Source organism: Phoxinus phoxinus (assembly GCF_949152265.1).
Source record: "Phoxinus phoxinus genome assembly, chromosome: 1".
In the NCBI taxonomy this organism is placed as follows: domain Eukaryota; kingdom Metazoa; phylum Chordata; class Actinopteri; order Cypriniformes; family Leuciscidae; genus Phoxinus; species Phoxinus phoxinus.
This window is the reverse complement of record NC_136876.1, coordinates 2,302,060-2,328,291: the sequence shown is the minus strand read 5'-3', so window position 1 is coordinate 2,328,291 and position 26,232 is coordinate 2,302,060. Positions and strand designations below refer to the sequence as shown.

The following is a 26,232-nucleotide window of genomic DNA, read 5'->3' as shown; positions in this document are numbered from 1 at the left end:
CTAGGAAATTTGGTGCTAGATCTGGAGTACTAGAACCCATAAACAATGAAATGCCTGTCTTCACTATTGAAAATGTCTCAGAATCTATTGAAAATAATTGATAATTTAAAAGGATCTAGGTCTAAAGATGTTTATGATACTGATGCACAATTTTTTAAAACTTATAAATAAATATTTTGCTAACCTCTAACACACTTGACAAATCTGTCAATAACAAACTCCTATTTTCCAAATTGCTGGAAGGCGGCAGTAGTGACGCCTATTTTTAAAGCAGGTGATAGGACTCTTCCATCAAATTATAGACCCATAAGTATCCTTCCAATAGCATCAAAATTTGCAGAAAGAGTAGTTTGTGATCAATTAGTTTCTTATTTAAACGAAAGTGAAGTGAATCTACACCCAATGCAATTTGGGTTTCGAAAAAAATATTCTACTGAAACTGCTAATTGTTATTTTCTCGAACAAATTAGAAGTTAACTTTGGTGTTGTTGGAGCTGTGTTCTTAGACATAACAAAGGCATTTGACACAGTGAATCATAACTATTTAATGTCAAAACTTCAGAATTTTAATTTATCAGATGCTGCCTTGAATGTGGATGAAATCATACCTCAGTAATAGAAGTCAATGCACAAGAGTGGCTGATAAATGCTCTTCATTTGCTAGCTGTCCTATGGGGGGTTCCTCAGGGGTCAATTTTAGGACCGATTTTATTTAGTATTTATATTAAAGATCTGCCTCAAATATGTCCAGGTTTAAATGTTATAATGTATGCAGATGATACTGTGCTTTTTACTCATGCAAGAACCAAAGAACTAGCTGCGAGCAAACCGTCATCTGCAATGGTGAAAAGTCTCAAATTGGTTGAATGAGTCTTGTTTGTCACTAAATGTGAGTAAAACTGTATGCACGTATTTCACTGCACGACAACAAAATTCTGTGAATCCAGATATCATATTTAATGGTGAAGCAATTAACTTTGTGACACGTTAAATATTTAGGAATAATAATAGCAAATAAAAAGGGTTATAAATAATGTTAAATTAAATAGTGTGACCCATAACGGAAGTGCAGGTAGGACTAGAGCATCTGCCAGGGGAGATTTGGTACCGCAGTACAGAAAAACAGCCTTTGGGCAAAAAGCTTTCTCAGTTAGAGTAGTGGGGCTGTGGAATTCCTTACCTACAAACATTCGAAGCCTCATTAGCTTCTCAATTTTTAAAAATAAGCTTAAGTACTGGCTACTATCTCAACAGATCTGCAACCACTAATGACTGTGTTGTACATTATCTGTTTTATATTCTGGTTTTAAATTTTATATTCCTGGACCTGTAGCCTATGTATTGTGATGTTTTATGTGGTTTATGAGTAATGTATGTTATTTGATTTGTTTACCTGCCCAGGGACAGCAGATGTAAACTAACTATTAGCTAATTCTGGTGCAATTACTTTTAATTGTGCCTGTAAAAATAAACAATAAAATGAAATGAAGCTAAACCATTTAGTGCTTTGTAAGTAATCAGCAATATTTTAAAATGTATACGATGTTTAATAGGCAGCCAATGCAGTGTTGACAGAACGGGGCTAATATGGCCATACTTCCTGGTTCTGGTAAGAACTCGAGCTGCTGCGTTTTGAACTAGCTGTAGTTTGTTTATTAAGTGTGCAGGGCAACCACCCAGTAGATCATTCAACAATACTATTTTAACTGTTTTATTTTACATTTATTTTATATCTGGTTCCCAATTTGCTACAACGTTACCAGAATTTGAGTCATTTTCAACATAGTTAAAAAATATTTTTTCAGGAATAATCAGTGAACACCAAGTTACTGATAAGTTGTATTTGTCAAATATCATATAAGCTATTCATAGTTCTAGAGATTCTTCTTACAATAACTTTGGTAACAGGGTTGATGAATATAGTCAATGTTACAGTTTGTGTAAAAACTGAGACAATGGATTGAGATTATTCTCCTGTCTTCCCATCATGCAGTAGAAAGAGCTCCTTCATAGAGCCGTTCATGAAGGAAAAGTCTAGTGTGAATAACCATTAATAATTAAAGTTTTAGTAAAATAAATATCAATCTCAAAGTTGGTGTCAAAACATGGCTGTATTGTATATGTTAACCCTCTGGGGTCGGCAATCACGCCGGCGTGATCTGCTCGCTTTTTTTCTTATCAGTGCAAAAGAGATTAAAAATACTCTGTTGGTTTTGATCTTACATTTAAGTGTTTTACATCATTCGATCCAGTTAAGTTTCTATTTTTTTTATGTATACTCACAATAAAAACAAAGTGTTGTGTCTTTCGCCAAATAAAGAAAAATAAACATGATGCGAGTTCTGCCTTCTCTCTGTCAGGGAAGTCCATTCTGAAACGCGTCCGAAAATGAACTGTAACTCAGCGAATACTTGTCACTCAGGAAGGAGAGATGTCTTTATGAAGCTAGAATTCTCTTCTTTTAAATGAAGTAATTTATATTAAAAAACACATATTCTTAGTTTATGTTATCCTTTTGAAACCAAGGAGAGGCACAGTTTTCCGTTCTCCCTTCATTATTTTTAATGAGCTGAGGCCGCCACGCCCACCGGCGCTATTCACATGGTAATAGTTGAGGTGATCTATACGCCTCGCACACGCCCCCGATCAATGCCATGAAAAGACGCAGTTTCTTCGTCAGATTCACGGATAGTTCATCGCGTTTTGAGGATGGCATGCTTCTCCGGTAAAGACTCTCTTCAGATGATTCTTCTGGTTAGCGTTCACCTTTTCCTCAGAGAAACGGTTGCATCTCAGACGGAGAACGGCTGCATTTTCAAAAGCGTGATCCCGCCGAGGACACAATTTCGAGTAAGTTGTTTAGTGTTATATAATTATTTTTCTGATTATATAGAACTCATGTGAATTTTCAGACTATATTTTGCTTAGTTTTGGTTAGCTTTTGACATCTTACAGGAAAGATTGCCTTACAATATCCCTAACATTTGTGTAGATGGTCGTTTCAAGGTGATATTACTCTCTAAACATGTGTGTATTATATTTCACTCCGTTTTGATTAGCTTATGACACTGATTATCATGCTAAAAATACTGACTTTTGCGTAATGTAGCTTATTTGCGAATATCTGCTTAGGTGTAAATATGATTTCGTGCAAATATATTTCAGCCTCCGGTAAAATGTGATACTGTCTAAATACTAGACATTATATTTTTATATATAAATGTTTGGTTTTGATTAGCCTATGACACTTATCTTGCTAAAATATTGCCACAGATGATTGTGAATACAGGTGTAAATGTTTGAAATGCTCTAAATGTGTGCGGTCTATAGACCATATGGCCATCAACAGCTCACGGTGACGCGATCTATGGCCCATAAATAGATATTTCTCCGTCCTATGGCCCATTAACAGATATATAGACTACATGCATTGTGCGTCCATACCCATTAATCGCCCATCTTTGGATAATGTATGCTAACAGTTTTTTTTTTTTTTTTAGGAATGTGTCTGCATCACGCTCTCCTTCTCCAGCACCTCGCAGAGGGACACGTTCAGTTCTCAATCGAGAATGAGAGTAAGTGCAAAGACGTAATATTTTACTGATGAAATGTAATTGTGTTTACATCGTCATAATATACAAGTAGGGCCTACCTATTCTTGTGTGAAATTACAAAAACTGTTGTCTTTTTTTTTTAATCCATGGCCATTAGTGATTGATAATGATAATAATACAGTTTCTTTGATTGTGTTATCAACAGATGTGACAATGAACATGTCCAAGCACCGGTCCCGAAGAGAGCCATGGCAAACAAGCAACAGGTCCAAGTCCACCCTGTCATGGAAAACCGAGACTGATGTTGACATGGTTGCACAGACTGCGCGATTCCTGCCCGCACGGGAAACTGGACCGCAACTGACCTCTGTTGACTCACATTCCCCCATGAGTCTGTTTGTAACAGTATACACTACCTTTCTTTCTTTTTTTGAAAGGATGTGTTAAGTTATATTGTTAGGAAAGATTTCTATTTTGAATAAATGCTTTTCTTTTTAATCAGTGAATCATGAAAAAAGTATCACAGGTTATAAAAAAATATTAAGCAGCACAACGGTTTCCAACATTGATAATACCTGATTATCAAATGATATTAGAATGATTTCTGAAGGATCATGTGACACTGAAGACTGGAGTAAGGATGCTGAAAATTCAGCTTTGATCAAAGAAATCAATTATATTTTAAAGTATATTAAAATAGAAAATCATTATTTTAAATTGTAATAATATTTCACAATATTACTGTTGTTTCTGTATTTTTTATCAAATAAATGCAGCCTTCTTCCAAAAATATTAAAAATGGTAATGTGTCCAAACGTTTGACTGGTACTATATGTTTATATATGTACGGCAGCACTGTGGTCTTGTGAGACACAACATTTAGTTCCTCCACATAGAGGAATTACAATAAAAACAGATTAAAAAACAAAACCTTTGAATGTCCTCTCATTCTCAGATTCTCCTCTCGGCCCCACAGCACCTTGATGGGGGCATTAGCCATTGGGGGAGTGTCTATTGTCTCCCCTCATTCATATTCATAGCCATCAACACCCCTACGCATAAACCAGAGCTGGCACAAAAACTGATTTGCAAAGTTTAAATCATTATATTGTTGTTTTGTGAAAGAGTGATCAGAATGATTTTCACATAATTTTGTAGTAAACATTCTAGCCTACAAGAATGGTATCTCAAAAGTCTTGTGCCAAACTATTCAGTATGAGTTATATGTGCTCATTGTAGTGACAATTTTTTTCCCAAAACTTACTAACCACGCATAATATTTTTTTTCTATAAAGTGCAAACATGTAACTTCCATTTTGCTCACATATTATTGTAGCAGAGTTTGTGCTGAATACAGCAGAATTATGTGTTGGCCAAAGGTATGTTGTAAGTTGCTGAGATAAGCACAAATGTCAGGGCATGTCAAAACATCTGAAGGGCCCCTAAAACCCCTCAGACCCCAGAGCGTTAATGTCATGTTAGATAATGGTGTCATTGATCAAAGTAATAGTTCTTGCTAAAGATGCATGGGATTCGTGCCTAAAATGTTTTAAAAATAATAATTGGAAGATAAATTGACCTCATTCATGGAAATTTTCAAGGACATAATATTTTATAGCAGTTGGCTACTTTCTACCATTACATCAGGGCTCACTTTCTTGGCCTTTCACTTTATATTTCTCTCTTTGAGTCATTTTGATGTACTGAAAAATAAATGTAATATTTGTTTCTTTCATGTCAGACCCGATGGAAGAGAGCGAGGAGAGTGAAGAACTGAGAGAAGTGAAGGAGGAGAGTGAAGAACTGAGAGAAGTGAAGGAGGAGAGTGAAGAACTGAGTGAAGTGAAGGAGGAGAGTGAAGAACTAAGAGAAGTGAAGGAGGAGAGTGAAGAACTGAGAGAAGTGAAGGAGGAGAGTGAAGAACTGAGAGAAGTGAAGGAGGAGAGTGAAGAACTGAGAGAAGTGAAGGAGGAGAGTGAAGAACTGAGAGAAGTGAAGGAGGAGAGTGAAGAACTGAGAGAAGTGGAGGAGGAGAGTGAAGAACTGAGAGAAGTGAAGGAGGAGAGTGAAGAACTGAGAGAAGTGGAGGAGGAGAGTGAAGAACTGAGAGAAGTGAAGGAGGAGAGTGAAGAGCTGAGAGAAGTGAAGGAGGAGAGTGAAGAACTGAGAGAAGTGGAGGAGGAGAGTGAAGAACTGAGAGAAGTGGAGGAGGAGAGTGAAGAACTGAGTGAAGTGAAGGAGGAGAGTGAAGAACTGAGAGAAGTGAAGGAGGAGAGTGAAGAGCTGAGAGAAGTGAAGGAGGAGAGTGAAGAACTGCGTCAAGTGGACGAGGAGAGTGAAGAACTGAGAGAAGTGAAGGAGGAGAGTGAAGAACTGAGAGAAGTGGAGGAGGAGAGTGAAGAACTGAGAGAAGTGAAGGAGGAGAGTGAAGAACTGAGAGAAGTGAAGGAGGAGAGTGAAGAACTGAGAGAAGTGAAGGAGAGTGAAGAACTGAGAGAAGTGAAGGAGGAGAGTGAAGAACTGAGAGAAGTGAAGGAGGAGAGTAAAGAACTGAGAGAAGTGAAGGAGGAGAGTGAAGAACTGAGAGAAGTGAAGGAGGAGAGTGAAGAACTGAGAGAAGTGGAGGAGGAACATCATGTCCAACCTGGAGGAAAACCTTTGAGTCGCTCAAAGACTAAAAATATTTTTTTAAAGAAAAGAAGAGCCAAGAAATCTTTCACATGTGATCAGTGTGGAAACAGTTTCACAACCAAACAAAGTCTTGAGATTCACATGAGGATCCACTCCGGAGAGAAGCCGTTCACATGTGATCAATGCGGCAAAACATTTCTTAGTGCATCACACCTGAAGACACACCTGAGAGTTCATATGAAAGAGAAGCCTCATTCATCTGTGTGTGGAAAGAGTTTTTCACAGCGGCATCATTTACATGGACATGAGAAAACTCACACTGGTGTGAGAGAGTACATGTGCTTTGAGTGTGAGAAGACTTTTACTACAGCAACCAGTTTAAAACTGCACCAGAGGATCCACACTGGAGAAAAACCTTACAAGTGTTCACACTGTGACAAGAGATTCAGTCAGCCATCATCTCTGAAAACACATGAGAGGTTCCACACTGGAGAAAAACCTTACAAGTGTTCACACTGTGACAAGAGATTCGTTTTGTCAGAACATCTAAAAACACATGAGAGGATCCACACTGGAGAGAAACCTTACAAGTGTTCACACTGTGACAAGAGATTCAGTCGATCATCAAATCTGAAAACACATGAGAGGATCCACACTGGAGAGAAGCCGCACACGTGTGATCAGTGCGGGAAGAGTTTCTCTTTTAAAAGTAACCTGAAGATACACATGAGGATCCACACTGGAGAGAATCTGCATGTATGCCATCAGTGTGGAAACAATTTCACAACCAAACAAAGTCTTGATGATCACATGAGGATCCACACCGGAGAGAAGCCGTTCTCATGTGATCAGTGCGGGAAGAGATTCAGTCAATCATCACACCTTAATTCTCACATGAGGATCCACACCGGAGAGAAGCCATTCACATGTGATCAATGCGGCAAAACATTTCTTAGGTCATCAGACCTGAAGAAACACCTGATAGTTCATACGAAGGAGAAACCGTATTCATGTTCTGTGTGTGGAAAGAGTTTTTCACAGCTGCCATATTTACATGGACATGAGAAAACTCACACTGGTGTGAGAGAGTACATGTGCTTTGAGTGTGAGAAGACTTTTACTACAGCGGACAATTTAAAACAGCACCAGAGAATTCACACTGGAGAAAAACCTTACAAGTGTTCACACTGTGACAAGAGATTCAATCAGTCAGCACATCTGAAAACACATGAGAGGATCCACACTGGAGAGAAACCTTACAAGTGTTCACACTGTGACAAGAGATTCAGTCGATCAGCACATCTGAAAACACATGAGAGGATCCACACTGGAGAGAAACCTTACAAGTGTTCACACTGTGACAAGAGATTCAGTCGATCAGCACATCTGAAAACACATGAGAGGATCCACACTGGAGAGAAGCCGCACACGTGTGGTCAGTGCGGAAAGAGTTTCTACATTACAAGTCACCTGAAGCGACACATGAAGATCCATAGAGTGGAGAAACCACTGTGATGCACATGAGTCACATGATGCACTGAGTCACATGATGTGTGGAGCACATGGCTTAAGAGAGTTGGAAGATGGCAGTTTGAGAATGCCTTGTGCAGTGGAAAGATGTGGGAAGTTAATCCCTGCATATCTCCAAAAACACCTGTGAAGTAAAAGGAACAGTTCATTGATTGTCTTGGGGATTTATGGACCTTATGGAAGTAGCTGGATGTTCAGAGTAACCACCAATGGTCCAAACGACGATGGAGGACAGATCATTTGACTGACTGACTGACTGACTTACTGGACAAGACCAAACAAGTATTGCTTTTTTTCTTCCCCCCTTATATTCTTATTGTGGGTTTGTCAGTTAAGACTTCTGTCCTTGAGACTTCTGTCCTTCTGTGTTTGAGTCTAAGTGCATATAAACTCTGATGAACAAGCCACTATACTGGATTGAGAACTCAGTCAAGAACTGTTAATATACACTTGCGAAACTGGTGGTTTGCACACCCAATGAGTTGAAATTGAATGAATTTAATTTTTGAATGAACTGATTTATTTTGTTGAAAGATTATGCCATGTTAAATGGGACCCAGAATTGGGAATTAAGTTTTGGAATCATTTTTTTGGTTTCTTGTTTTGTTTTAGTTTTTTTACATTTTGTGAATCATTAATGCTTTCCCCTTAAATAATGTTATAGTGCTCAAAAACGAATAACACTTTATTTGAATTGAGCCTGTTGCTGTTGTGTGATCATTCTTCATCCACATATTAAGGGTTCCTATTTTTATGTTTGAATCTGTTGTATGGTTGACTGACTCAAATAAATTTAGTAGGTTTAAACACCTGCTTGGCATCCCAATTAGGTCAATCTGTTACACCACTTAAACACAGTCTGAGATCACGGTAAGTAGTTTATTTTCATGTGCTGAGCAACAAAATCTCTTCTGTGTAAGTTAGCCACACATCACTCTATAGCCAAATCTCTCCTCTCCACCTATAGCCGGTGTGTGGTGAGCACAGGACACTTTGTTGATTGATTGATATTGGTCGTGTTCAACCAACAGGAATGTGTAATTTATCAGTTCAGATCAATGCAAAAAAAAAATTCGCTCTCTGACAGTAGGTGGCGCTCATGTAAAGCAGAAATACAGCACTATACATTTACATTTAGTCATTTAGCAGACGCTTTTATCCAAAGCGACTTAGAACTGAGGACTACAGCAAGCAAGTCATCGTGAAGAGGCAAAAATAACGCAAGAAGTGCTCAAAATACAAAGTACATAAGCCAAAACAAGGGAGGATTAAAGAGAGGTTTTTTCTTTTTTCTTTATGTCAAGTGCTCACGGAAGAGATGAGTCTTCAGTTGTCTTTTGAATGTGGTCAGGGATTCTGCATTCCGGACGAGGGTAGGAAGATCATTCCACCAGCAAGGAACCGTGAATGAGAATGTTCTGGAGAGTGATTTTGTAGCTCTCTGTGATGGTACCACGAGTCGTCTCTCATTGACCAAACGCAGGCTTCTGGTAGGGATGTAGACTCGTAGGAGCGAGTGAAAGTAGGAGGGAGCTGAGCCTGTGGTCGATCTGTAAGCAAGCGTCAATGCCTTAAACTTGATGCGAGCAGCGAGTGGTAGCCAGTGCAGAGAGATGAACAGAGGAGAGACGTGGGCCCTTTTGGGCTCGTTGAAGACGAGACGGGCTGCAGCATTCTGGATCAGTTGTAGAGGTATAGTTGCACATGATGGAAGACCGGCCAGAAGAGCATTGCAGTAATCAAGCCTAGAGATAACCAAGGCCTGGGCGAGAAGTTGTGTTGCATGCTCAGTTAGGATGGGCCTGATCTTCCTTACCCCTTTTCCACCAAGGCAGAGCTGGTGCTGGTTCGGAGCCAGAGCCTAGTTTCAAATCGGTTCTTTGTTTTTCGACCACCAAAGCACCAGCTCCGAACCAGTAAAAGTGGTTCTTAAGTAGCACCAAAACATTGCTGGGCTAGAGTAAGAACCGCTTGCGTCAGGGGCTGGGGGCGGGGTTACCGTGACCAACAAGACGAAAAGAAACTTGTGACCGCCATTTTTTAAATAGCTGCTAATCGAGCTAATAGCTGCTCGATTGTAATCTCCGTCTATGCAAGTTACGGCGAGCTGCACGAACGTGTTGGATTCACCGTGTTTGGATGCCGATGTAGTTTCGCAAAGCCATAAGCATCAATAGTAACGCAACGAACGCCATTGTTGATGTAAGACTTGTTCGAGATGCATCGGAGCGGTGCGGACCGATCAGAGCTCCGGGAGAATTTGGAGAGCATACGACTCCTTGTGCTTTTGGATCGCTTTCGCAGTGCTTTAATGTCACGCGGCGATCGGCCTGCGTGAAGCCGAACCATCTCGAACAAGCCTGGTGTGTTTTTGTTTGGCGCTGCCGCGCTAGCGTTGCTGGGCAACATGAGATGTATACACAGTGACGTAAGATCTGGCTCTGTTTTGGCTCTCTAGCCTGTGGAAAGGCAAACCGGTTCTTAGAAGAACCGTCAGTAGAACCAACTCCGAACCGGCTCTAGCTCTAGCTCTGAACCAGCACCTGGTTCTTGTTGGTGGAAAAGGGGTAAAAGATGTTGTGCAGTGCAAACCTGCATGATCGAGCTGTCTTTGTGATGTGGTCTGTGAAGGTCAGATGCTCATCAAATGTTACTCCAAGGTTTCTGACCGACCTTGATGGGGTGATTAAAGTTAAGTCTAGCTGGATAGTGAAGTCGTGCTGTAGAGATGGATTGGCAGGGAGGACGAGAAGCTCAGTCTTTGCCAGGTTGAGCTGCAGGTGATGTTCCTTCATCCATGCCGAGATGTCCGCCAGGCAGCTTGAGATACGTGCAGCTACTGTGGGATCATCAGGTTGAAATGAGAGGTAGAGCTGGGTGTCATCAGCATAGCAATGGTAAGAGAAGCCATGTGCCTGTATGATGGGTCCCAGTGATGTGGTGTAAATGGAGAAGAGGAGCGGTCCAAGAACTGAACCCTGAGGAACCCCTGTAGTCAGTTGATGTGCATTGGATACCTCGCCACTCCATGCAACCCTGAAGGACCTACCTGTGAGATAGGACTCAAACCAGTGGAGAGGAGTTCCTGTGATGCCCAGTGATGAGAGGGTGGACAGGAGGATCTGATGATTCACAGTGTCGAAGGCAGCAGACAGATCCAGGAGAATGAGAACTGATGATTTGGAGGCAGCTTTTGCGATCCGTAGGGCTTCTGTGACTGACAGCAATGCAGTCTCGGTTGAATGCCCTTTCTTGAAGCCAGATTGGTTTACGTCTAGTTGGTTGGTCAGAGAGAGGAAAGATGATACTTGGTTGAAGGCAACCCGTTCAAGTGTTTTCGCAATGAATTGTTTGGAGAGAGACAGGTCTGTAATTCTCTAAGAGTGATGTGTTTAATGTGGGTTTCTTAAGCAGTGGGGTTACCCGAGCCTGCTTGAATGCTGTAGGAAAAGTGCCAGTGTGGAGGGATGAGTTGATGATGTGTGTGAGTGCTGGTAGAAGTGTGGGAGAGATGGCTTGTAGAAGGTGTGAGGGGATGGGGTCTAGAGGGCAGGTGGTAGGGTGACTGGAGAGGAGAAGTTTAGATACTTCTTCCTCGGTTAGTGGAGAGGAGGAGGAGAGAAGGTGTTTGGGAGTGGGAGGGGTTGGACTGGGTTCATGTGTGTGTGGAGCTGAGAACTGACTGCTGATAGTTGTTGTTTTGTTGGTGAAGAAGTTAGCAAAATCATCAGCAGTTAAAGAGGAGGTGGGTGGTGGTGGAGGTGGACAGAGGAGAGAGTTGAATGACTTGAAAAGAGTTTGTGTGTTAGCGGTGCTGTTGATCTTGTGGAAATAAGAAGATTTTGCAGCATGAACATCAGCAGAAAAGGAAGAGAGCAGAGATTGATACATACTAAGGTCAGTTGTGTCTTTTGGTTTGCGCCATTTCCTCTCTGTTGCCCTGAGTTTGGTCCGGTGTTCACGAAGAACCTCAGATCACCAGGGGTTAGAGGGAGTAGTACGTGCTGGCCTGGAGGAGATAGGGCAGATATTGTCTAAAGAAGAAGTTAAAGTGGAGCATAAAGTATCTGTTGCGGTATTAACATCCAGAGATGAGAATTGTGAGTGTGAGGGAAGAGAAGATGACACAGCAGAGGAAAGATGGGAGGGAGAGAGTGAGCGCAGGTTTCGTCTGAAAGTAACTGGTAGGGGGGTTGGTGGAGCATGGGTAGAGAGTTGTAGATTGAAAGTAATGAGGAAATGATCAGAAACATGGAGAGGTTTCACCAAAATGTTGTTCGTGATGCAGTTGCGTGTGTAAACCAGGTCTAGTTGGTTGCCTGATTTGTGAGTACCTGTGGTGATGAGCCGTTTGAGATCGATTGAGGCTAGGAGAGATATGAAGTCTGTTGCATTCGGCTTCTCTAGATGAATGTTGAAATCACCAAAGGCTGTTCCAGGCGGGGTACACTGTAAAAAAAAATCCCGTAAAAAAACGGTAAATCTCTGGCAGCAAAGTTTCCAGACAGATTCCGTTAAATTACAGCAAATAACCATTTCACAAAATTACAGGCAAAAGCCGTAAAAATACAGAATTGACTTTACGGTCAATTAAATGACAGTATATTACTGTTGATAATGGTTTAATTAACCGTGGAAAAACATATATATTATGTCAAATAACATTAAAAAAACATTTAACTTTCAGGTTAATCTGTAAATTTAGGGTTTTATAAAGTTTTTTTATGATAATGCTGTCTTAATCTACAGTAATTTTCTTATAGTTTTTCTGTGTAAAATAACTATGAAGTTATGTATAAAAATGCAATAAGTACATAAATTAAAATACAAAGTTTGAATATTTATGGTAGTTTTCATTTTTATTTTTTCAATCCAATTTACAATCCCAAACTTTTTTGAATAACTAAATGTATAAGTACAGAATACCTGCACATTTACAGTATTAGTCATTAAACAAACACTGAACATCAAGATATGTGAATGATAGGAAATACAAGCTTAGTATATAATTTAGAACATGTAAAAATATCCACATTAAAAGGCCATTGCTGAATACCTTTATACTCTAATAGAACTAATTTTATACAATTACATTTTATCCAAAGTGACTTACCAATTAAGAGAACAATAGGAGCAACAGGTGCAGTGACAAGTCCCAGTTTAGTCTAGCACAGTACACAAAGCAAGTTTTTTTTTTTTTTTTTTTTTTTTTTTTTTTTAAACAAAGATGGTATTATTGGGTCAAGTGTTTACGAAAAAGATGGATCTTTAGCAGTTTCTTGAAAATGTATTGAGTTGTGCTGGTCATTCCACCAGCAGGAAACAGTCCAGGTAAAGGTCAGTGAAAGTGATTTTGTCTCTTCGGGATGATGGCACCACACTTGCAAAACACAAGCTTCTGGAGGACACATAGATCTGAAGCATTGAGTTTAGGTCTTGCTGGAAGGCCTGCCAAGAGAGCATTACAATAGCCCAGTCTGGATAGAGCAAGACAAGGAGTTGTGTAGCTCCGATAGGAAGAGCCGGATCTGTTTGATGTTGTATAAGGCAAATCAGCAGGATCACACAGCAATGATGGTTTGGCTGAAACCAGAAGCAGTTGGCAAGGTTGAGTTGAAGGTCATTCGTTCAGCAAGAGTTGTCCATCAGGTAGGCTGAGATGCAAGCAGCTCCCATCAGATCATCTGGCTGGAATGAAAGATAGATATATGTGTCAATAAGATAGCAGTGATAGGAAAAGCTATGTTTCTAAATGACAGAGCCTAGTTAAAAAACAAAAAAACAAACAAAAAAACAAACAATAAAACAATAGAATAGATGGGTGAAATCTAACACTCGTGGTCTTATTGTAGCAAAACCAAAACCTTGTGCAGCCACAGTGGCCCCACAAGGATCAAATTAATATTCACATGGGAAAATATACAGTATAAAACAAATACTTATTTTTATGCCATTTTTAGTGCAATCATGTCAGAAGACTCAGCCATTACAATTTTTAAAGTTACTGCTTACCTTGTTTGCCATGATCAGCTGCTTTCCAGATGACCTGAAATCATAAAAAAATATTATTATTTTTTAAAACTCAGTATTACATGTAAGAATATGTTCTAATGGGACAATGCAAAACCTCAACTGAACTGACTATGATCTGGAAGCTGAGCAGGAAAGGCTAACAGTTATGTTTTGAGCATGTGGTTTTAGCTACATTTATAGAAAGTAAATGTAACTTTATATGATTTACTGTGACTTAGCAGCATCAGTTACAAATTGTAAATAAGTTAATTTCTTTATCAGAACACAAACATGCTATATATTTTATTTATAAGCATCATTATACACATAACGTTATGCATTATATAGCTAGCAGCTAGGCCTATGTGTTGGCATTGGCAAGCAGATGCTGCCAGAATTGCAATTCATCATGTTGTGCTCATATTCTAGTCTCATGTGCTGTTAGTTTAAGTTACTGAATTTGATTTATTAACGGTCTCGGTAGAGTTAACGTTACTCACCATTACGAAAATTGACCACGTGGTTTAACTAACGTTACAAAGAAAATAAATATGGTAACAGTTAGGCCTATTTGTAGTAAAACTGTGGTTATTAAAATGGTAATAAATACACCAAAAAACAATTTCACTAACGTTAACGTTATATTAAAGCAAGGATATTTTTAAGAGAAGAGTTTTCAGCTTCCAGACAGTATTTTAAAATGCCCGCCATTTAAGATATTGATTTACTGACTCATTATAACGAAGATTTTATACAATTGAACGGACTTTGATATGAATAACAAGTCTAACGTTACTTAAGTTTGTATTAGGTATTTTGAGATGTGGGTTCAACAATCTTTCTTAAAACAGATGGAAAATTTAAAGACTCATGCTGCATTTTCAGTGTTTTGCCGTCCTCGACGCCAGTTATGACATCATTTAAGAATGCTAATGTTAGCTTGTAAACAAACTGTCAACTGAAAAATGTTATCAAATATAGTGCAAATGTAACTTAGTATGATGAGACTCTTACCTCAGGGATCGGTTGGCATGATGTCCGGTGTGACGAACCAGGCTCAATGGTCAGGGGATCTCTGGATAATCCGTAATTCGTTGGTAATTATAAAATGAAAATACCGTTTTTCTGTTTTTTGTTTCAAAACGAAAAACCAAATAACCGTTTTTGGTGTCAGAATCAAAAAACGAAAAACCAGTTAAAATCGGGCCGTTTTTCATTTTTGGCGATCATTTTATCGTTATTCCTTTTTGAACAAAGAATGAAGAGAGTCTTTGAACTTCAGTCAATTCGTTTTTCGTTTATAAACCAAAAACGGAGGTCACGTGGTGGATAATCCGTAATTAGTTTTTCTGTTTCAAAACGAAAAACCAAATAACCGTTTTTGGTGTCAGAATCAAAAAACGAAAAACCAATTAAAAACGGCCGTTTTTCGTTTTTGGCGTTCATTTTATCGTTATTCCTTTTTGAACAAAGAATGAACGAAAAACGGAAGTCACGTGGTCTATTCCTTTTTTGGAAGCGAAAGTAGGCTAACCCTTTCAAAATAAAAGTAACTAGTTCGCGAGGTGATTGTAGACTAAAACTGAACTAATATAACGTTTTTTAGGACAACTAAAGTAGGCTAGCACTGGGTGTGAAAAAAAAACACTTTAGTTAACTGAAATAAAAATTAAAAATAATAAAATAATAACTGGCTGTTAGGGAGAATTAAACATTTGTAAGACCATTTTGCCACATGCACAACCAACACCACACTTTATATAAAAAAGATTGGTGAACATTATTTATTATCTATGTAAAACACTACAAGGGGAATGTGTTGCTCTCAGGAGGAGGCTGTATTGGCACCTGGCTCTGGCTAAATCTACATCTGTCCACTGCAGAGGCTATAACCACAACCTGGAGGAGGAACTAGTATAAATGTATAAAAGTATAATATAACATTAACATTATAACATTTACAGTAGGTTTTAGTCTTCACTCACCCACTATGCTTGTAAATCATTTAAGGGCATATATGCAAGTGAAAGAGTTGCAATGCAGAGCCCTGCTTCACTGTTCCGTTGTACATTATGATGTACATTTGTATTTAAAGACATAAGTTGACATCATCCAATTCCACAAAAGTAGTGCCACAATTCAAAGATGTGGCTTACCATAAACCATGATGTAAATATTTGAAAGTAACAACAAGGCCCTTTTATGGTGCCGGAGGAAGGAGTGGTGTGCTGCTTTGTCCTGCCAGTCCAGCATTTATTTGAAGAGAGAGTGATGGTAGGTGACTGCATGGGGCCAGTCTTGCTACTATCATCAGTCCCACACAGTGCACAGGTATTGTTCCTCCAGGTATTGGGGAAACTCTGGGAGGCCCTGACACGAGTACCAGGGAGAAAAACTAAATGATTTAACTTCACTTTTATTTTACTTTACACAAGTACCAAGAGTACAGAGCACTGCCTTTCCCTGATGGTTCATCAAACAGAATTAAACCTAAAAAAGCACTAAAAGATCTGAAAGTCCCAGAGCTAGAGATAATTTTTGACTGAGTAAGGCTAGGTTTCACACACAAGGTCTACATAACTAATGAGAACTACGAGCTGCATAAAAAAATATTTAATCTACTTTACTAACATAATAAGTATATTACACTGGAGAAAAATGCAAAGGAAAATAAAAAGTATACAACTTTATAGATTTGTTTTGGAAGAGTTTTGTTTTTTGACACAGAAAGGGGTAACAGTATGGTGGATGCTGAGAGTTTTTAGCAGCTTTAGTGCCATAGAAAGAGGAGCTGGAAGGCAGGTGAATTTCTGCACACCCTTTAAACTCAATGATTAGCTTCTGTTGGTAGCAGTGCTTGCCTTCTCTTTGATAAAAACACAAGTCAAAAGGTCAAACCCTTGTTGCCTGTTGTCGCCACAGAAAGAGTCGGTGCACAGAAGGGGGACCTGCTGGTTGAGCTTCCACATAGCAAGAAGGGCTATAAATATGTTACAAAACTAAAATGTGAATTAAATAATAGAAACTTATAAATAAATAGGCTACCTGCTATCCTAAGCTACATATAAAATGAGTTCACTTGTCTTAATCTGAAGTTACAGGTCACCAATGGTCTTACAAATGTTTAATTCTCCCTAACAGCCAGTTATTATTTTATTATTTTATTATGTTTTTTTTCACACCCAGTGATACTTTAGTTGTCCTAAAAAACTTTATATTAGTTCAGTTTTAGTCTACAATCACCTCGCGAACTATAGTTACTTTTATTTTGAAAGGGTTAGCCTACTTTCGCTTCCAAAAAAGGAATAGACAACGTGACTTCCGTTTTTCGTTCATTCTTTGTTCAAAAAGGAATAACGATAAAATGAACGCCAAAAACGAAAAACGGACCGTTTCTAATTGGTTTTTCATTTTTTGATTCTGACACCAAAAACGGTTATTTGGTTTTTCGTTTTGAAACAGAAAAACGAATTACGGATTATCCACCACGTGACCTCCGTTTTTGGTTTATAAACGAAAAACGAATTGACTGAAGTTCAAAGACTATCTTCATTCTTTGTTCAAAAAGGAATAACGATAAAATGATCGCCAAAAACGAAAAACGGCCCGTTTTTAATTGGTTTTTCGTTTTTTGATTCTGACACCAAAAACGGTTATTTGGTTTCTCAATTTGAAACAAAAAAACAGAAAAACGGTATTTTCGTTTTATAATTACAAACGAATTACGGATTATCCAGAGATCCCCTGACCCTCAATGAAAAAGGCGCGTTATATCCGAACAGACTGAATGACAACCGGACTATAACTCGTGTTCAGCGCTCCTGCTCACGGCTGCTCTTGACGAAAACGATTGCTTTGACCCACTGTTGATCTCACAATGGAGTAGCTGCTACTGAATTCAAATCTCCCGCTTCGCTTGCGCTTGATACACAGATCCAAACTTGACAACAGATCATCATCAGACCAGCTAACCGTTGTGGGCGGGACTAAGCAACGGAAAAGTGGCGGATCATTTGAATCTGCAGCGCGCGCACACGCACACAATGCCATGCAATGTGCAGCAACGCAGATTTTTTTAAATATTAATAAAATGCATAAAATATACATGATATTAGGGGGAGAATTGTACAAATGATGAATCAAAATGAGCAAGACAATTAAAAGACTATAAGTCAATAGGCCTGCCTACTGTAGGCTATAGGCCTACTAAATAGCCTACTATTAACCTTAAAACTCACTTTAACCCCCACATGCTTAATGGTCTTCAAGGAAAACATGTTGAATAATTGCTGATTTCTGCAGCTACACCTTCTATTCTTTGTTTTCTAATTTCACAGAAATAATCTGTAAAATATTACTTAATATTTTATGTAAAATTACACATAACTCTGTAAAAATACAGAAAATTTATTTAAAAAATACAGAAAATTTATGTAAAACCAAAACACAAGCAATTGCCTGTAAATTTAATAGTGGACCTTTAAATTACAGCAAATATCTGTAAAATAACAGACATTCACTGTATAATGACAAAACGGTAAAATTCTGTAAAAGAACGGTAAAAAAATACAGACAATTACCTGTAAAATTAAGATTTTTTTTACAGTGTACATGAGCGCTGAGCGGCCGGTGATAACCTGGATCTCACAACTCCGAAAACTTTAGATCAAAATGTAAAATAGGCGCTTTCTGTATAAATAAACAACATATTTGCGCTTTAAACAACTACATTGTGACTGAAAAACTATAAAAACTACATTTCGTGACACAATAATAGTAGTATTTTTAAATTTAGCTACAAGTTATCGCGAGAACCGATTTAGATCAGGCATACTACTGGCATACTGATGGGGTCCTTAGCCCGGACTCAACACTTCAGCCGGACCCAACACTTCACCGCACCGGCACCTAAGCTCCAACTGCAGAACCGCAGAACCATACGCCATAGCAGTGTGAGGACGACAGCGCCAGCGTTATTTTCAAACAACGTTATTTTTAAAGATTTTTTTTTAAACAATTTAATGGAAAATATATATTTTATATATATATATCAAATATTATAAAAGATACGAATTATGTCTTGTTCTATTAACAAAATACAATATACTAGCCTATAATATGAATAGTTTTTTAAACGTTAAAATTATACTTTATACATTTGTTTTGTTGTCAAATTATTACAAATATAAATTTGACAAAGCTTAAAAAAATGAAAACAAAGCTTGAGTGTTTTTTTTATTTTTTTGATTTAATTGAAAAGCATGTTTAGACCATACACAACATAATTCTATGATGGACTGAAAAAACAAAAATGATTAATTTAAATAAAATGTGTTTTTTTCCCTCTGAAATAGCAAAAGCATCACACACTGAGCTGTACCAGCTCCAAATAAATAGCCTAATAGTAAATAAATAAAAATACAAAATCGAACAAATTTTTTTTAATATAAAACCAAAGAAAATAAATCTGAAAACATAATTCGTATCTTTTATAATATTTGATATATATATATATATATATAAAATATATCTTTTCCATTAAATCGTTTAAAAATAAAAAAAATTGACTCATGCTAGCAAATAAAATAAATCTTATAAAAGTTATTAAAACTTATAAAAGTTTTCTTAAGAACATAATTATTTTTAATAAAGTTAAAATATATATATAAAAGTTATGCAGGCACACATTTAACAATAATTGTTAAGTGACAAATAAATAAAATAAATTAAAACTCCATGCGTTAATCCTGAGGCGCCTTTCGTCATGACACTGGTAAAGAAAAACTTCCATGTCTTCTTTCAACTAGAAACGAAACATGAAAGGCTCTTTTATTCAATGTGTCCCATCTTGACGGTTTAAAAATACTGGGCGCCTCAGGATTAACGCATGGAGTTTTTATTTATTTGTCACTGGACAATTATTGTTAAATGTGTGCCTGCATAACTTTTATAAGATTTATTTTCTTTGGTTTGATTTTGTTTTATATATAAAAAAAAATTTTGTTCGATTTTGTATTTTTATTTAATTACTATTGGATATTTGTAATCATTTGAAACAACAAAACAAATGGATAAAGTATAATTTTAACTTTTAAAAAACTATGAATATTATAGACCTAGCTAGTATATTGTACTTTGTTAATAGGGAAAGACATAATTTGTATCTTTTATAATATTTGATATATATATCTAAAATATATATTTTCCATTAAATCGTTTTTAAAAATCTTTAAAATAACGTTGTTTGAAAATAACGCCTGCCTCCGAAGATAATCAGTTAAGTTTCTGCACTTCTTTTAGTGCATACTCTGATTCACCCTCACTTGTCGTATTGTATAACACATTGGTATATTCTGGTATATTCTGGTTTTAAATTTTATATACCTGGACCTGTATGTATTGTGATGTTTTATGTGGTTTATGAGTAATGTATGTTATTTTATTTGTTTACCTGCCCAGGGACAGCAGATGTAAACTAGCTATTAGTTAATTCTTGTGCAATTACTTTTATTGTGCATTGTGCCTGTAAAAATAAACAATAAAATGAAATGAAGCTAAACCATTTAATGCTTTGTAAGTAATCAGCAATATTTTAAAATGTATACGATGTTTAATAGGCAGCCAATGCAGTGTTGACAGAACGGGGCTAATATGGCCATACTTCCTGGTTCTGGTAAGAACTCGAGCGTCCTTTCTTTTTATATTTCTCTCTTTGAATCATTTTGATAAAATGTAATTTGTTTTCTTTCCTGTCAGACCCGATGGAAGAGAGCGAGGAGAGTGAAGAACTGAGAGAAGTGAAGGAGGAGAGTGAAGAACTGAGAGAAGTGAAGGAGGAGAGTGAAGAACTGAGAGAAGTGAAGGAGGAGAGTGAAGAACTGAGAGAAGTGAAGGAGGAGAGTGAAGAACTGAGAGAAGTGAAGGAGGAGAGTGAAGAACTGAGAGAAGTGAAGGAGGAGAGTGAAGAACTGAGAGAAGTGAAGGAGGAGAGTGAAGAACTGAGTGAAGTGGAGGAGGAGAGTGAAGAACTGAGAGAAGTGAAGAACTGAGAGAAGTGGAGGAGGAGAGTGAAGAACTGAGAGAAGTGGAGGAGGAGAGTGAAGAACTGAGAGAAGTGAAGAACTGAGAGAAGTGAAGGAGGAGAGTGAAGAACTGAGTGAAGTGGAGGAGGAGAGTGAAGAACTGAGAGAAGTGAAGAACTGAGAGAAGTGAAGGAGGAGAGTGAAGAACTGAGAGAAGTGGAGGAGGAACATTATGTCCAACCTGGAGGAAAACCCTTGAGTCGCTCAAAGACTAAAAATAATTTTTTAAAGAAAAGAAGAGCCAAGAAATCTTTCACCTGCACTCAGTGTGGAAAGAGTCTCGCAACCAAACGATGTCTTGCTCGTCACATGAGGATCCACACCGGAGAGAAGCCGTTCTCATGTGATCAATGCAGCAAAACATTTCTTAGTTCATCAGACCTGAAGACACACCTGACAGTTCATACGGAGGAGAAGCCGCATTCATGTTCTGTGTGTGGAACGAGTTTTTCACGAGGGCACACTTTACATAGACATGAGAAAACTCACACTGGTGTGAGAGAGTACATGTGCTTTGAGTGTGAGAAGACTTTTACTACAGCAGACAGTTTAAAACATCACCAGAGAATTCACACTGGAGAAAAACCTTACAAGTGTTCACACTGTGACAAGAGATTCAGTCAGTCAGCAGATCTGAAAACACATGAGAGGATCCACAGCAGAGAGAAGCCGCACATGTGTGATCAGTGTGGAAAGAGTTTCTCTATAAAAAGTGCCCTGAAGCGACACATGAAGATCCATTCAGTGGAGAAACCACTTAAACACAGTCTGAGATCACGGTAAGTAGTTTATTTTCATGTGCTGAGCAACAAAGTCTCTTCTGTGTAAGTTAGCCACACATCACCCTATAGCCAAATCTCTCCTCTCCCCCTATAGCCGGTGTGTGCTGAGCACAGGACACTTTGTTGATTGATTGATATTGGTCGTGTTCAACCAACAGGAATGTGTAATGTGTCAGTTCAGATAAAAAATCAAATAAAATTCGCTCTCATGTAAAGCAGAAATACAGCACTATACAGGGCCCTAGAGACTGTGCTATGCATTTCATCTCAAACCTAAATAATTTTTTATATCAGCTATGCATTCCGTTAATTTTGTGACTTGGTAAGTTTCATTAGGTTTTGAAGAAATATACAGCCGAGCATCGTCAGCTTAACAGTGAAAGCTTGGAAACAAACCTTTGTTTTTAATTTTAAAAGCAGAAATTCAACAATACCTAAACACAATAATGGGCTTGAAAAATAAGAAAGCTGCAAAGTGCGTTTCATTCTGTAAACATTTTCACATCTTTGTTTAACTTTTAAGTTTGTCGCTATGTCTGTACTGTACGTATTTTTATATTTGCTTGTTTGGTTTACTCATTGTACTCCCCTGACTATACTTGTAATTCTTAAAATTCAATAAAAAAAAATAACAGTGAAAGCTAATTCCATGTTTCCTAATGATATCTCCTAATGGTAGCATGTACAGAGTGAACAGCAGCGGTCCTAGTACTGAGCCTTGGTGTACGCCATACTGAACTTGTGATCGATAAGACATCTCTTCATTTACTGCTACAAACTGATCACGGTCAGATAAGTATGATTTAAACCATGCTAGTGCTATTCCACTAATGCCAACATAATGTTCGAGTCTATTTAAAAGGATGTTGTGGTCAATGTTTTTTGAGGAGTATTCTGGAATTGAAGGTGTTATCCACAACAGTGTAATTCTCCTTGAATTACTGCTTTGTAGGACATTTGTTTAATATTGATGAACTTACAAACTGACTTCCTGACATTTACACACACACACACAAAGGCCGAGGCCCAAAGCGCGGAAGACGCAAAGGCCGGAAGAATGCCCATATATGGAACACAATGACATCACCGGAGGCCACAATGAGTGTGGCAATAACTCATCCAGTTCCTCTGGAAAACTACCAGACAAATGCATAAGGGACAATGTAACCCCGTCCCGTATATATAAGACTGCTTTTTGACTGTGAAGTGTTGAGCATTTTTGACTTTGTGTCGTGTACCTCCCTGGAGATAAATTAGTTATCTACCTGTTCAGTTTTCTAACTGAAATAATTTTTTGCTCGATTTGCTCTGTTGTATTATTTTAAAGGCACAATATGCATTTTTTTGCTTTAAAAATATAAAAAATCACTATATCTATTAGGGGTGTGCAAAGCAGCCGCTATTTGTATCTGTATTTGTATTTGTTGAGGGGGGAAAAGTATTTGTATTTGTATTCGAGTAAAATTCAAAATTGGCGTAAAAATCGTAATCGTACAAAAAAAAATTTCGTTACACTTCTAATTTACGTTATGTGTAAGTATTCTTTAATTATATCCATCATAATAATTATGGATATGCAATATTGGTCGATGTTTTTTTCCATAAATCCAGCAATGAAACAAGGAATGTCATTGAAAATAAAATAACATAACAGCCATTACCTCATCCATGGTTAAACCAACAACTAAAATACCATTGTGAACATTATGAAGCCTACAGCCTACATCTTGCTGTCTGCAAAAGACAGAGTAACTTAAACGTACCATAACTCCCACACGTGCATACGATTCGACACAACTACACAAGCATTTTTAAACTTTTTAACCGAACGTTAACGTTACTCTGTCAACAGCCTATTGTCTAAATTACCGCGCTAAACAGCTGACGTTACGTAAACAGAGTGAACATGAGAGCACCCGACTGCAGACGTCAATAATGCCGCGTAATGGAATAATCTCCCGATCAAACTCCGCTTCTCGAAAGTTATAAACTGCCTCAGGAACCCAGTTAAGGTACAAACATCTATTCAACAAAAATAGTGATGGAGTTGAGTGTTTTTTCGCTCAGCCGAGCGCTCTCTGTTGCTGTGTGGAGCAGCCGGTGTCCGTCACTCTCTCACTCGTCCGGGCGTGCACTGCGGTCTCATGAGGAAACGCAGCTTTTTGATATAAAGTTTTTCTTGTTCCCGAATACAAATATTTTTTAAAGTATTTGTTCGAAATAAGTATTTGTAAAAAACACGTTATTTGTGCCTTTCCGAATACCGTATTCGGGTTCGGCTCCAGCCCTAATATCTATGTTATATATTTTTTAAAGTTGTGTATTTACATTATCCCGACAGTTCCAATTAACTTCTAAATCCAGAGAAATTAATATTTTAATTCGAAGACACGGACCGTGTCTTTATTTCCGTTATGTCGCCTGTCTATCACGTCATATCCGTGTTTGCGTCTTCCTGCGTAACCATAGACAGTATGTGCGTAACCGCCAAACTCAAACAGGAACACTGGCAGTATAAGGGGAACACCCGTATAAAAAAGTCTGTATTATAATGGATCATGACTACGTTCTGCCAGCTCAACAAAGCGCAAACGTACGGGTGAAAAAAAATGACCCGAGAAGATTTTGGGACAGTTAGAAGAATCGTATAATCATAGCATGCTGTATGTTTGCATATTGCATAGCAGTGTCTCCACGTGATCATCTGACTAATGCCGGGCGTACACCAAAGGATTTTCACAGTCCCAGACTAAAGACCGGCAGTCTTTAGGAATCTCACTGGAGTCTCGGCGCGCTCCCGTCGTCTCGATCGTTAAATGTGAGGGGATAATCTGCAGTCGGCGACCTGATTTATGCCAGTCTTTCTCTAGTCTTTCATATCAAACATGTTTGATATTATCGCAAGTCCTAGCGTAGTCATAGTGACGTAAAACAATCAACAACCAATAAATTTGTTCTCAGAAAACCGGAAACAGGAAGCCATCAGTCACAACAAAGAAACATGTCAACGGACGTGGAAACACAACGAGCGCCAATGGCGCCAAGTAGGCGAAAATGGACCGTGGATAAAGAGGAGCGCCTTGTCGAGCACGCAAATGCGTCTCTATAGCACGCAGTGTTTTTATCGTGCAATTTATACGCGAAAATGAGTTTTTACGTGGATATGATACGCAGTTTTGCGCGTTCATATGATACGCACTTTATTGTGTGATATACACACGCACCCCACCCTAAACCTACCCATGTGCTATCCATGCGTATACTATGCACATAAAAACTCATTTTCGCGTATATATTACACGATAAACACACTGCGTGCTGTATAGACGCATTTGGTGTGATCGGGTTGGGGCAGAGCAGCCGTGTCTTTTTGATGTAAACTGCCATTTATACCACGACAGAGTGGAAAAAGAAAAGAAGTGGACCCATATTGCCGAAGCCATCGACATGCCTGCATTTAAAATTATACCCTTTCAAGACATTTAGTTCAAACTATTGTTCTCATCATATAATGATATAGATTCATAACCCCCATATACATGTAACGGGGAATTTAGCCCGTCATGTAGGGAAAATGGATTATGACTGCTCTGGAAGTTTGGACAACGAAAGATCTTGGTCCCCGCTCCCCAAACGTTTTAGCCTCGTTACACACTAATGTGTGAATGTGGTTTCTTACTTTATTGTGTTAGAACACTATAGATTGGCAAGAGTAGGCTTCAGGTATGATAATGTCACACGGTGGCTTCCTGAAGTGAAATTGCATATGTGAAAACACAGTGTGGTATGCTCCTCCCTCTCCAGATCTAATAAAGTAAGTGAAGCTTCCCTACTCCCTAGCAGCTCTCAAATAAAAAAGATATACTGTAAATAAGTGCAAAAAAACAATCAAACAATTTAGTTCTTTAGATTTCTCTTTCTTATAATTGGTTATTTCTTCTGTTTAAGTAAAGAATAAAAAATTAAATAATTTACAGTCTTTGTGTTGTCTTTTAAATTCACACCAACACTTTCAACACTGAAGTTGTAAAACCCTTTCACTTGTGATGTAACAGATCCCTTTGGATAAATCAATATTAGGTAGTTTACAACGTGACAATTTGTACAACCACAAATCCTCACCTTTTCAAAAGATCATCTTCGAACAATCACAAAATAAAATAAACACAAAAGAAAAACATACCATCAAATTCCGCCTCGGAATAAACACTTATATGAAACGTCCCTTTAAATGTCTACTCACAGTTCACCGTTTATCAGTTCAGTCACTGGAAAATAATAAGGAAAAATCAGGAAAATACCAGTTCGTAGGACGATGAATTAGAGTTCGTTGTCCGGACGTTGGGTGCGTTGCAATAACTGAAGATCACGTGTTTAAGTGTGCAAGTTCAAAAAAACACTCTCAACTTTGTCCAAAACTTTCACAGATAAACTGTCTCAAAAAGAAAACCAACCTGAAGATGAATCAAACTGGGATGTCACTTGAATGGCAGGGTAACGACAATCTTCAACCTTGAATCAGCGAAAGAGTCTCTGCATTAAGTGCGTACTGCAGCGATCTCAGTCTCACGTGCTCTGAAACGTGCGAGAAAACTCGAGGACACATGAACAGTCCCTTGGAACTATTAACTCGATGATGCT

The 26,232-nt window shown here is 38.1% G+C and overlaps 1 protein-coding gene and 1 long non-coding RNA gene across 3 annotated transcripts in view; one reads left to right on the top strand and one right to left on the bottom strand.

Annotated features, from left to right (window-relative positions):
* The window catches only part of LOC307006171 (uncharacterized protein), a 28,614-nt gene extending 19,812 nt beyond the window's left edge, over positions 1 to 8,802 (top strand). Inside the window, exons 2-3 of one of the 2 annotated variants that reach the window (XR_013799413.1) lie at positions 3,501 to 3,575; positions 3,760 to 5,288. Coding sequence is in view for 1 of the 2 variants with exons in the window: in XM_079626865.1 (XP_079482991.1) it covers positions 5,296 to 7,700 (2,405 nt within the window). In the remaining variant the exon portion in view is untranslated. The other variant, XM_079626865.1, reaches the window with a different exon arrangement.
* Positions 8,803 to 12,953: 4,151 nt separating this feature from the next.
* On the bottom strand, positions 12,954 to 14,788 carry LOC306996984. The gene is made up of 3 exons (XR_013797221.1): positions 14,742 to 14,788; positions 13,728 to 13,761; positions 12,954 to 13,403 (listed from the first exon to the last, which is right to left on the bottom strand). It is a non-coding gene; the product is annotated as an uncharacterized lncRNA (long non-coding RNA).
* Between the last annotated feature and the right edge of the window lie 11,444 nt (positions 14,789 to 26,232).